This window comes from Ahaetulla prasina, chromosome 3 (genome assembly GCF_028640845.1).
Source record: "Ahaetulla prasina isolate Xishuangbanna chromosome 3, ASM2864084v1, whole genome shotgun sequence".
Taxonomy (NCBI): Eukaryota; Metazoa; Chordata; class Lepidosauria; order Squamata; family Colubridae; genus Ahaetulla; species Ahaetulla prasina.
Window position 1 is genome coordinate 168,314,489 of NC_080541.1, and position 13,328 is coordinate 168,327,816.

At 38.6% G+C, this 13,328-nt stretch overlaps 1 protein-coding gene across 4 annotated transcripts in view; it reads left to right on the top strand.

Moving 5' to 3' along the window:
* The window catches only part of SSBP3 (single stranded DNA binding protein 3), a 207,680-nt gene extending 202,105 nt beyond the window's left edge, over positions 1–5,575 (top strand). For all 4 annotated transcript variants that reach the window (XM_058174936.1, XM_058174938.1, XM_058174937.1 and 1 more), the window contains 3 exons: positions 1,461–1,489; positions 1,878–1,979; positions 3,177–5,575. In XM_058174936.1, coding sequence (XP_058030919.1) covers positions 1,461–1,489; positions 1,878–1,979; positions 3,177–3,206 — 161 coding nt within the window. In that variant the 3' untranslated portion in view covers positions 3,207–5,575. The remainder of the gene's footprint in view (positions 1–1,460; positions 1,490–1,877; positions 1,980–3,176) is intronic.
* The last annotated feature ends 7,753 nt before the right edge of the window (positions 5,576–13,328 follow it).

Here is a 13,328-nt window from a genome sequence, read left to right on the forward strand (position 1 = left end):
GTGAGTTGTGGGAAACTAGGTGAGAAGTCCTTGTACTAAGACTATGGTCAGAATGCAGAAGGAAGAATTAGGAGTTTCCTTCAGTCAGTTGTAGGCACCAGTAAGTCTTCTCCAGAAGACAGCCTTTAATCTAATACAGGGGTCCCCAACCCATGGGCTGCAGCCCACTACCAGGTCATGGCCTATTTAGAACCGGGCCATGCAAGTGGCTGGCCAGTCACACGAACCCAGCTCAACTTGCAGGAATAGCGGAACAGCACACACACAAGCAGTTCAACTTGAGAAAGAGAGGTGGCCCTCCCACACATTAGTATCTGGACCAGGCCGTCACTTACGTGGTAGTTCCCCTCTAGCCCCACCTCCGGGCCGCCAAGTCGTAAAGATTGGAGATCGCTGATCTAGTATCCTTTTTGCGCTAGCAGGTTGCTTCCTTCCATAGTTCCCCACCCCAACATACTCTCTCCCACCCAACCCCAGCACCCAACCCCAGCCTAACCCAGTAACATGGACAACAGACCACTGCCATTTTATTTTTTTATGATACCTCTTGGTCTGTTATAGCATCACTCATGGGTACTGCAGGAAATGTTGAAAGGCTCAACACTAGGACAGGAATAAAAGTGCTGTGCGATTAGCATTATATTGGCAGCACCTTTGCCCCGATACTCTACACTTTTCTGCAACTGATGCTCTTTGTGTTCAGAACCTGTAGGGCCTTCTCATTCCTAAATGGATGGCTTTGACTTTCCTGTTCCTTATTTTTCTGGGGAAAATTCCTTCATGTTTCCATAAGTGACTAGTTCTATGTCGATAATCAGCAATCCCGGTGTCTTTGCCATTCTTAAACACTCGTAGTGCCGAAAATTAGCCAGAAAACAGGAACCGCTAGTCACAGGCTCGCTGCACTCCTATTGATAGATAACAGAGAAGAAGCAGCATGAACCTATCGGTGGTGTGTGTGTTTTAATTAAAGCAGCAGAAAGACCCATTAACCTCCCATGCTTGCCTTATACATCTTGCTGAAGTAGAGGTGCTGTACTCCATCTTGATCAGTGTCAGAAAGCTCACGGGAGGGAGCCGAGGCCGTAGCAACTCGATTAGGCCATTACTCTAGTGCTGTGCAGGAAGGTGAGCTGAGCTCTGCTCCGGGGAGTTTTCCATGCAAAGGAATGGCAGCTGAGGCCTCCCCCAGCAGGTCCCTTTCTGGAGGCAAATGTTAAGAGGTTTGCATTAGCCCAGCTGTGACCTGCAACTCACTAATGTACTGCCAGCTGCTTCCCAGAAGGTCCAGCCCTACCTTTTGCAGCAGCCTCTTATTTTCTGCATATAGGTTCAGGATCTACCTGTTTCAATGCTAGTTGGAGAAAATATTGGTTTAGAAGAGGGAAGCGAAGTCCTTTCCACTAACAACCTGTTTTTCTCTTCCTCTCCATCCTACCATCCCAATCTTCTTTCATAAGGGTCAGGAGACATTGATGGACTTCCAAAAGTAAGTCAACATGTTGCTAATATAATTAGGTGGGGGCTTCTTACCCTTTTTTGTATTAAGTGTCAAATTTAGGATTATAGGATACTATGGAGTGAAAGTAGGGAGGAAGTGTTCATCCTCCAGTCCACATTTATTAGTTTGCCAGAAGTTAGCAGACTTCCCCTGTTGACTTAGCAGACAAAGACACTTGTGCTCTAAATGAAGTGCAAACACTTCCTGTGCACAAGCTTCATGTTTCACTGTCTTTTGCTCATCCGAGAACAATGTATTTTCCTATAGTTGTTTGTGTACACGTTGCTGAAAAACACGCTCTCACTTTCAGTGTGTATATGTGTGGTCTGTGTGTTTCCCCTTCCTCTCCCCTCCCCTCTTCTCTTTTTAATTGTAGAATTCTCCAAACAACATAAGTGGCATTAGCAATCCTCCGGGCACTCCACGAGATGATGGTGAACTGGGAGGCAACTTCCTCCATTCCTTCCAAAATGACAACGTGAGTCGTTCTTACACCCGCTCTTTAAATTCATTGTGTTTCACTCTCAGAGCTTTTCAAGCTTTTCAGAGCTTTTTATAAATATGTAGAATATGATGGCTGACAGTGTGGGGGCGGCTCCTGGACCAGTAGATGAAAAAAAAAAAAAAAACACCTCAAGGAAGGATGATGCGGGGGCTGATAGAACTGGGAAATGATCCAGAGTAAGATAATCGGTATGATATCTGGATGCAGCATGCCTTCTATATACGAGGAAGATAAATGGTTCCAAAGGGAGGCAATGGAGACCATAAGTTATTTAAAAGAAATAAGGAAATATAGAGAATTCCTTTGAAACAATCCTAGAACCAGAGAGCCAACCCAAAAGAAATGTGCTTGGCTCTCACAGTTTGAATGTTCAGCAAACATGTGTAGTGGATGTACATAAGAGAAACTTGTTGCCTGACAACTTCTGGCTAGAGTTTATATTGATCACAGAGGCTCTTTCAATGTAGGAAAATCATTGCCATTGTTACTAATCATATACTTTTTAAAAAAAAAAGTAAAATAAATCAATAATGGTCTTACCACGAGGAGCTTAGAATCACATTTTCAATGAGGGTATTAGAAGAAGGAGGAAATCACAGCTATCTCCTTGAATGGATGGACTTCTTGAAAAGCATCCCTGACAGCTGAAGCAGTAGAGATACTTAATTTAAGTGGCTGGTTCTGCCAAATGAGGCTAATGTGAAACACAATGTGGCTGCAAGAAAGGGATGCTGATCAACAACCGAAGCAAATGTTAATTAAGAAAAAGCAACATCTTCATTATTAGTGTAACTTGTTTCATGCAAAAACATATAAGATTAAAGCTTTATAGTATTATATTCATATCATTGACAACGGAAGTAGACAATGACAACAGAAGTAGAAAAAATAGTAAAAGCAGCAACACTTCAGTTTCCATCTAACCACAAAACTACTCGCAACCATTGTTGACCAACAGAAGATAAAAGAGTGTCAATTGGATTTTTATCATATTTTCTGTCTGTGGTTTCTTGAATCAGTTAAGTTGAGTTGTTGTTTTAGGAAGTCCATGTCTCTTTCCCCATTTGCTTGCCTAGCGCATTAGTTAGCAATTTGTTCTGATTTTGGCCTCATTATTACTGTGTGACTTTTTCTTTCTTTTTTTCCTTTTTCCTTCCCTTCCTCACCCAGTATTCTCCCAGCATGACAATGAGTGTGTGATTTCCCTCTTCCTTCGCCCCCACATCCTCTTCTCCAGGATAAAGAAAAAGTCGGCTGCCCTTTGGAGGATCTCAAGAAATTATGCAAGACGAGAAGAAGCTTAGGTGCGTTTGGCAGGGAGACATTCAGAGCCGGAGATCCAGCCCTAATTTTTAGTTTCATGCAATAAAAAGGCTGAACTTTTTATTCCATAAAACAATGAAGGACAAATCTTTAAAATATTTCAAGACATGACAAGATCCTTCTTCTGCAGAAGGATTTATTATATGTATATGACACTTTTTTTTTGTTGTTCATTTTTTGGAAACAAACGGAAGCCTCTAGCACCCAATTCCAGCCTCCTTTGCTTGATTATTCTTTTAAACTTCTTGTATGTTTGTGCTGTGCTACGCAAGGAAACTAGTCTAGATATGAAATCTCATGTTGTCTCTGTAGCCATTTTAAAATAATAAAACTGGACAGGTTTTTTTTTAAATAAATTGGTGGGTTTTGTTCAGAAGACCTTCGCCCCCCCTACTCCCCCTTCCCCTTTTAGGTTGGTGTCTTGCAGCACAACACTTCCTTCAGCAAGAAGATCAGAATGGAAAAGATTTCCCCTGCCTCAGTTTGTAAGGCAGCTGGCTCCCTTGTAGGATCACATCCTCCAAAAGTTTAATTGTGATCTTGGGTATATCTGTGACTGTGGCATGCACTGTTTTAGTCCCCTCCCCTTGCTTGTCCTCCCTCTCCCCCCGCCCCCCCCTCTCCCACCTGAAGCACTGCTATGAATTGCCCTTTTGCAGAATTTGGAAAATGTCAGAATTTCTGGGAGGTGGGGTATTGTGGGTTAGGGTACAGGTAGTCCTAGACTAACAGCCAGAATTGGGATTGGTTGCTTAGCAATGCAAGGGTTAAGCAAGTTATAACAGGACCGGACTTGATTTTTACGGCCATTTTTTCCATGGTCATTAAGCGAATCTGGATGTTAAGCCAATCTGGTTTCCCCCCATTGACTTTGCTTGGTAGAAGCTTGGGAAGGTAGAAAAGGAGATCACGTGACCGCAAGACTCTGCCCCACCCCCACATCATAAACGTGAGCCAGTTGCCAAGTGCCCAAATTGTGATCACATGGCCGTGGGGGTGGGGTGAGGGTCATAGCTTTGAGGAGGGGTCGTAATTCACTTTTTCCAAGGCTTTCATAACTTCAAAGCATTGTTAAATGGTTGTAAGTCATCTATCTGTACTTGGGATTTTTTTTCCCTGTTGGGATGGTGTCGGAAATAAAATGAAAAGGCATTAAAAACTTGACTCAAAAACTGGTGAGAGCAAACTTCTTAACAACTGCTTTGTTTTCGTTTTCGTTTTGGGTTTTTCTAATGAAACGATGTCATCTTACTAGGGTTTCACTGTATATGCTCTGGAACTGGATGGAGATATTTTTAAGTAATTATTGTTGTTAAATTGTATACTTGCTATTCTGTAGGCTCTCTCTCCCTCCTTCTCACTCTGTAATTAAAAGCAGAATTTAAAAATAAATAAATAAATCTTACCTTCTCCTGGCAGGGGTGACTACAGAAAAGCATATCATGTATAGTGAAACTCGCAAGTCTTGAGATCTCTGTACATTACACCCCCTTGTAGCTGGTCTTTGTTTTATATAAAAGAAAAAAAAACCCTTCACTTCTGATCTATGTATTTCATATTATGTAAAATATTATCTTACCCTGGATTTACCTACCTTTGTGCGGATTCTTGAGAACATTGTATCTTGTTTCAGTGTTTTTTCTTACCTTGTAGTCTGGTTCTAAAGTTAAGCGAGGGAAAGGAAAAGTAATTATTATACATTGTAGTTTGTGTACGATATTTGTTCATAATGTTTTATTAAAGGGATGTCTTTTTTCTGCACCCCTTAATGAAATGTTTTTTTTTTTTACTTATGGTTTTGTTTGGGTTTTTTTTTCTTTTTGGTTTGGTTTTATTTTGGAAAACATTGGCTTATTTTTACTCTTATCAAAAAAGTACTTGAAACCGTGTAATTTTTAAGAAGACAATGATTTTTTTAAAAAAAGAAATGCTTGCCCTTTTCTTAGACATTTTGATTAAGTTTTTTTTTCCTGTAGAAAGATGATGGGGATGGGGTGGGCAAACAAAGATTCTCACAGTTACAGTCAGGATTATATTTAAAGAAAAAAAATAATAAACCTTCAATTGAAGATTTGTCCCATTCCTAATGCAACACTTTTTTTAAAGAGATAACTTGGCAGGTTTCATTGTATTAAAGTGATGGCTAAATTAAATGTCTTCGTTGGTCTGGGATGGTTTTTAAAAGATAAATCAAGATCTTTTCTCTTTTCCCCCCTGCTGTAATAAATATAAACATTTGATTTCACGTCCTTGCTGTTCATTATTCTCTCCTGGATACAGAGATTCCAGAAAACCTGCCACAGAAAGTTGATTCTGATTATGTTCTCTTTGAAGGCACATTTTGAAGATGCACTTCATACCTATCACAAACATCTAGATTTAGAAACCACTTTCACATTCCTTTTAGACAGCCTCAAAATCAAGTAAGATGCCTTCTCAACACTAATTTTCTTATAAATACGAGAGCAGAAATTTAATTCATCAAGCCACAGAACTTGGCACAGCTTTGCCCAGAGTGTATCCTGTTAACAAAAAACGAAACAAAAACTTGATGATTCTCGTTCTGTGAATCTTGGCCAAGAATCCACAGAACATTAAAATGAATATGCAAGTAAATTGTTTAGCTGCAGTTTAATATGTAAGGTAAATCAGAGAAGTTTGTATAAATTCTGTTATACAAAAACAATAAAAACTTTTGGTTTGTTTTTTTTACATCTTCTATAGGAGAGTTAAGGAATAGGTTATTTTAACAATACCTATTACATTGGTACATATCAAGGAGAGCTCAGAGTAAATCCAGCTTAATTGTGTGTGCTCTCATAATAGTTATTTCTTCACAGCAATCCTTTGGCTTCCTTGAAGTGTGAAAAGGCTACTAAAATGATGAATTAAAATTGTTTCCATGGCCATGTGAAGTGTGATATAGCACAATACAACAAATAAATACATCTCATTGCATCTTCATACCTAGCCACTGAGATTGGTGTGATCTGAAGGATTCCCTTTCATGGCTTAAGTTGTTTATTGGGTAAACAAGCAGATTCTTGTCCAGGGATTGTCACACACGATATTCAGTGTAACTTTTAAATATTACCGATAAGTGATATAATTCTGATCCTACTGTTTCCACATTAAGAGTCCAGTTAGACATTGGCAGAAGCACACAAATAGAATAGAATAGAATAGAATAGAATAGAATAGAATAGAATAGAATAGAATAGAATAGAATTGAATTCTTTATTGACCAAGTGTGATTGGACACACAAGGAGTTTGTACATAAAAGAAAAGATACATTCATCAAGAATCATAAGGTACAACACTTAATGATAGTCATAGGGTACAAATAAGCAATCAAACCATATTAGGAAACAGTATTAGGTATGTCTAATAACATCTAATACAACTATAAGTAATTAATGAGTAGCCAGTTAAGAATAGTAGTTTTGGGCAGGCTGATATCCTCAATACTTTTTCCTCTTTCTAGTCTAAATTTAAAAATCCCGAAGTGTTTTCACACGTGCAGAGTTTATTTTACATGTGACAGAAACACCGATGCAAATTTGGAAACAAGTCCTACTCATTGTCCATATTTTAACCCTAATTTCCTATCAGTTGTTTTGTTTGGGATATTAAATTGAAGTTTCCATTGTGCTTGATCAAAATCTGAACAGACACCATTATCTGTTGTGCAAAACAATGGGATATTTTGTGGAGGCCTTATTTTCTGCTACTGTTAGGCATGGGGAAAGAATCTGAAAGAATAGTCTTATGTTCCCATTTGCAAGATTTCACAGGAATTGCACGATGTCAGTTGTACAATTGCAAGGTAATTTTTGTAAACCTGTATCTTCCAAGGAAGCCTACAAAAAGCATAATAGTCTGCAAAGTCTAAATATTTACGTAGCTAGAATTGTAAACTTATATGTAGTCTATCAAGAGGGGAGAAAATCAAGATTCATAACAGGATCAAATCGGTTGCATTTTGCATTGCTGTATATACACAGAAAATAGTAAATATATCTTAATAGATCTGCAGAAAACATTGGTGTATTTGCTCATGCACAGAAGTTCTAAATGCTGTATATGAAACTTGATTGTTAGTATGCGATGTTTTTGCAATGTATTCTAAAGCTAGTTTTGAAAATTGGAGAGGATGCTAACCTCATTAACGAGAAGGTAGTCATAGTGAAAAAGTGGAGTGGGTGGAACTATTGTAATGAAGGTATGTGCTTTTTATGGGCAGATTTTCTTCCTTGCAAGATAACTTTGGAACAGTTCTATTTTCTACATGCCCATGTCATCACGTCAAATGTACATTCCTGTGTCAAAAGAGTTCTAAACGTAAGTTAGACCCATAAAATAATCAGCTGAAAAAAATAAACAGGACTAAATATACATATGCACCCAATCTCCATCACTTCATCAGCATCTTACATTAAAGGAAATAAAAAAAATTATTTTTAGAAAATAAAAAGGTCTTCCATCTGCTGCCCAAAGGACCTTTCAGCCTAATATGCCTACTGTACATTATGGAACATCTTGGCCAACAAGATCAGTTTTGTCCTCGGTTTGCAACATGTGCCATCTGGTATCTGATTTCCAGCATGTTCTTTTGCAAAACAAATGTTTGTTATACAATAGAACTGCAGTTCAGAATCCATCTCTGCAATACTTTATTCCTGTGTTATGCTGCTGATTTTTTTTTTATTAGGGTGGTGGTTTGTTTTTATTACGCACCATTGTGTACATGCGCGTCAGAAGTTTTTGTTTTGTTTTTATGCCTCTTGAGTCCTGCCGATTGCCTAGACAAGTTCCTGCAGTTTTCTTAAGCAAGATTTCAGAAATGGCTTGCCTCTGTCTTCCTTCTAGGGTTGAGACAGGCCGACTGGCCCAAGTCACTCTTCTGGCTGTGGTAGAGCTACAACTACTCCCATTCTCCCTTCCAACCTGGTGTCTAAACCATTATACCATCTTGGCGGTCATTCTTCAGACAGAGAAATGGAATTATTTCAGCTTTGACTTCAGCTACCATTTCTTACAATATCCAATGGTTCTCTCGACATGCAACTTGGCGGTTTCTATAAAGCACCATATTAAGCCTTTGGTACCTGCAAAATACAGCCCTGTGATCAGTTACATCTGTTATTGATGAACTAGTTTTCTGTCTTCCTGTTTTCTCCAGATAAAAATCCTGAGGGTTTTTTTTGAAATTAGAGAACAAAAAACTTGAAATATTCCAAAGATGTTTAGGATATGGTTTGCAGTTTTTTATTTTCTTGGTTATGTGATCAAGATTATGTATATATTTAAAGACTAGCTCTCTGTCTTAAAAGATGGGCTTCCAGTTATCTAACAGAAACATTAATTTGACAGTAGAACCAAATGACTGCCTATGCTGGGCTCCCTTTCCTTGCATGCATAGGATTGACAGCCATCTATGAGCATACTTTAACTGGGATTCCAGCACTAAGCAGGGAATTGAATTGTTGGTTTAGGTGGCTCTTTCCAAATCTATGATTTTATTGTCTCTTTTTAAAGCAGAACTAACACAATACTTCATAATATACAGTTAGAAAGCTATGAAATATTTGAATTTTTCTGTTTTTATTCTGCATTGATAGACCTCCATGCAAATGTTTTTTTTTCCTTTGGCAAGTCTGAGTTATGTTTAACTACAGTATAATACTTTGGGGGGACCTGCTTTGAAATGCAGTCCTTTTTAGGTAGTGCAGTGGTTTGCTTTAGCATCTGGTCATCTAATGTAAGTAGCAATTAGCAGTGCAAGTGGAGGCTAAATGGAGTTGCAGATGTTTTCTCTGAAGCCCCAAGGTAGCTCTCAAATTCCTTTCTCCTAATCATTTAATCTTGGCCCTCCCCATTTAAAAAGATCTTGAGGAAGCCTGGGTTCTGCATCTTGTTTCTTTCTCACACTCATCTTTGTATTCCAGCGTGTCTTTTTTTTTTTTTTTTGATAATGACTGCAATTCTTGGAATTTCCCTGGTTTGCAAAATCTCTATGGCTAATCTTGCTTCAGCTTTCTCATCTTGGATCTCCTTTTTTTTCTTTTCCTCGCTCTCTCTCTTCTTCTCTGCCCAATGCAATTTAAAGCACAACTCATTATTCCCTTGAAAAGATGTGGAAACGATGTCCTGGAGCTCTCAAGTTTTTCTTCCAGTTGAGTAATTTCAAGATTTGTGGAAGCAGTTAATTGTTTGGCCATGACGATTGCATAGCGAGGGGTGGGGGGAGAGTTTTTACAATGAAGGTGAATTTGGGATTTTATAATAATGGAAGTCTACAAATTGTGGGATTGTGCTTACCAAATGCTGTACAGCATGCTAAGGAAATAAGGTTGCTGTCTGCCATAATAATTGCAGCAAGAAATGCCACAGCCACGTGAAGAGAAGAGAAGTGATGGAGCAAGGAACTCTGGACAAGTTGTACTTGAAAATGTTTGCTGGAATTATCTTTTCACAATTGGTGTGTGTGTGTGTATGGGACATATGCTAAATACTCTTCAGAGGTTTGTTGAATTTAATCTAGCATTAGTCCTTAAAAACAAATACAGGTAGCTCTCAACTTACAACTACAATTGAGCCCAAAATTTCTGTTGCTAAGTGAGGTAGGTTTTAAGTGAATTTTGCTCCATTTTACCACCTTTCTTGTCACAGTGGTTAAGCGCGAATCTCTGCAGTTATCAAGTTAGTAACATGGTTGTTAAGAGAATCTGGATTTCCTATTGACTTTGCTTGTCAGAAAAGCAAAGCATACTGACACTGCAGCTGCCATAGTTGCCAAATGTCCAAGGGTCATATGGAAAACTGTCACAAACCACTATTTTCAGTGTTGTTAACTTTGAACCACCACTGTAAACTGTTGTTAAGTCGATGACTACCTGTACAGGAAAAGCCTGGCTGAAGCCTAGCCTAGTGAAAGACCTCTGCTCAAGTACATGGATGTATGGAGTACTTAATTTTGCTGTTTTGCCATTTCAATGCGTGCAACCGGATCATAAGACCAGAGCCATCTGTGGGTTCATGCAGCCTTCTATTAGAATCTGAAGTGTTTGATTTCATACTAACCTCACATCAAGGGTTCATGCTAAGGAACCATTCCCCCTTGAAAAACATAGAGGTTTTCTCATGCATCATGTTATCTGAGCCCTTGCCTACCTGTTGAAGGCAGTTCAGACAAAGAGATCAACAGTTGGAGTGGGAGCAGCTTCAAAAGCCATCACAAACCCTTTGGCAGGTCCCTGGGGGGCAGCCTTAGCATTATCACTCTAGTCAAGGAACTGGAGGAAGAGAGACTATTTGTCAGCACTCATAATAGGGGGAAGCAAGAGGCTGGAAAGGCATGTTGAGAATACTGATGGTTTCCTGTTGCTTTTGTCAGTGCACTTGCTTTTTATATCCAGAAGAGACAAACAGCTCAGCCAGGTCTCCCTGTATAACAGCAGGGCTTATTTGTTTGGTCTACTGGCTCCCTAACTGTGAGAGAACAGTTTGGTTAAGTGCTATCATCTCCGCTTGCAATTACACAAATACTTCACTGGCCTGTCACAGCATATTTACATTTGTCAAAATTCAGCCCACTGTTTTGACTGAGGTGGTTTAAAGCATGGCAGTTTCAAAGACCTGTGATGCAAGATTAAACTGATATATTTGACCTGGAACAGCCAGTTTCTATCCAGTCAGACCTCTCCCATGCTGGAAACCATATTTAGTATAGATGCTACCTAAATAGGAGCTGAATGAAGGTAGGTCGCCCTTCTTCTCCATCCCATGCAAGGAATTCTACAAAGTGTGAATGGATTTTTCTCCCCTGGTAAGCGTAAGTTATATAATTTAGTTGGAAGCTCCTGAAGATTCAGTGACCAGTTTTCCAGCAAATTACTGGTTTTGCCATTATTTTGTGCCCTCTTGGTTTATCACAAGCAACCTACATAACCCTGCAAAAGGCACATTAAAATATGTTTTAAAGATTGCTCTAAAAGATGCAACACAATGATATAGTAATGTCCAGACATCTTTAGTTTTAGTACAATTTATCAAGAAAGTTCATCTGGTCCCATCTTCCCATGTAATGACTAGTCAGATGACAAGAAGGCAATACCTCCCTGGATATTGCTCCTTAGCCACTGATTTGCAGAGACATCCAAACATGGTGTCAATATTGCAATAGACTGGCAGCAAGTTATTAATGCAAATGATCGAGTTCCATTTTATCTAACCTGGCTCTCATCTTTTTTTTTCCATTATTCTTTGCATGAAATTTGACTGGCCTAATCTTTTCCTAATCAATATTCCCACTTCTATTTTCAAATCATCTTCCCACCATATACATAACTTATTATCACATTGCTTTTTTCTTCCTGGAGATGCTCCACGTACCATATAAGAGCAATACTTTTTATGTAAGGTCCCTCTGCATTTTTGTTGCCCTTTTGCATTCTTCCAGTTAGGGTTTCTAAGATGAGGTGTATCATGGTATTCCAGCCATTAGTAATACTAGTATAGATTCAAGTAAAGGTACAAGCACATATAGTAGTTTTTATGCCAGACACTTGTGTTGGGGAGGGGGGAGGCTGAGTAGCTTATGCATAATTTGGAACACAGCAACCACATCTGAAAAGGATTTTGAAACCCTTTTGGGTTTAACTTTTTTATATCTTGCATTGTTTTATATAAACCTAACCACATCAATATTTTTATAATTCTGAATTGTTTGTGAAGTTGCATCCAATGAAAGATTTTTAGGAAATCCTCTCCATTGTGAGTTATTCATCTTTCCTATAATTTTAATTAGCTAATAAGTAGCTGCCTTGTTAAGCTTAGTGAGATGCTGCTGGGAAAGATTTCTTTGCAGCAACTATGCTTATTTTTTCAATAGAAGTTGTTCTTTATCCTTCATAAATCTTATGCTGAATATCCCAAAGGTGCTTTTTCAGGAGGCAACTGGACTTGTTTTTTCAGTTTGAAAACATTTAGCTTCTCATCCAAGAAGCTTCTTCAGCTCTGACAGGATAGTGGGAATGGAGGGATTTATATTCCTTGCAGACAGCTGGTAATTTGCATCCTTTTAAATATGCATCCTTGAAACACTTGGAGGTGATCTGTGTCCTCAGGGTCACCCGAGTAGTGCTCCTGGTTCCTGTAGTCTGCAATTTTTCTTCTGGAAATCCATTCCTACTCCCATTCAAAGGGTGTTCATCCCAAATTGTATAGCTAAAAGTGTAGAGATTCTCAGTCACCCAGGTCAGGCAAAAGCATCTTTGGGACAACCATGACCTGGATGACCGAGAATCTCTATACAGACCTTATGCTGAATAATTCTGTTAAATTATCTAAGACAGAACATCATGCTCTGTAATACCCAAAAATGTATCCACTACACACCCATTATAAAATAGTTGATATTCCATTTTAGGGAAGTTACACATTTAAGCTTGGGTGGAAAATACGTGTTGCGATTTACCTTTGTCAGTTTTTATAAGCCTCAACTCTTTTAATTAGGTAAGCATGAATCTCCCACCCCCACCCGCCCAATACAACCATTATACGATTTCCCATTGCACAACAAAACACCCCAGGAAAACTCTTTTTTCCTTGAATGAAAACAAGCATAGGTGTTTTGTTTCAAATTCAGGACAATCACGCTCTGGATAACTTGCTGAACTGGTTTTGGGCTAAACATGGTTTTTGAGAAACAAAATTCAAAGAAACATGTTTCCCCATATTTAGGCAAGAATGCAACTGTCTTGCCTTCCTGAATCCATTCAACATGTAGATCTGCCTTAAATTAAAATTTTAAATTAAAAATTATCCTAATTCAGTATACCTTCCAGTATATGCATTCAATGTTGTGAATTAAAATATCCTTCAAAGGGGTTAAAAGTTTTGACTTAATTAGTTCTTCTCCCAAAACTGTGGCATTCTTGAAACACTGCATCAAATCTTCCTCTAATTCTTCAAAGTATTAAGCTTTAACACATGTA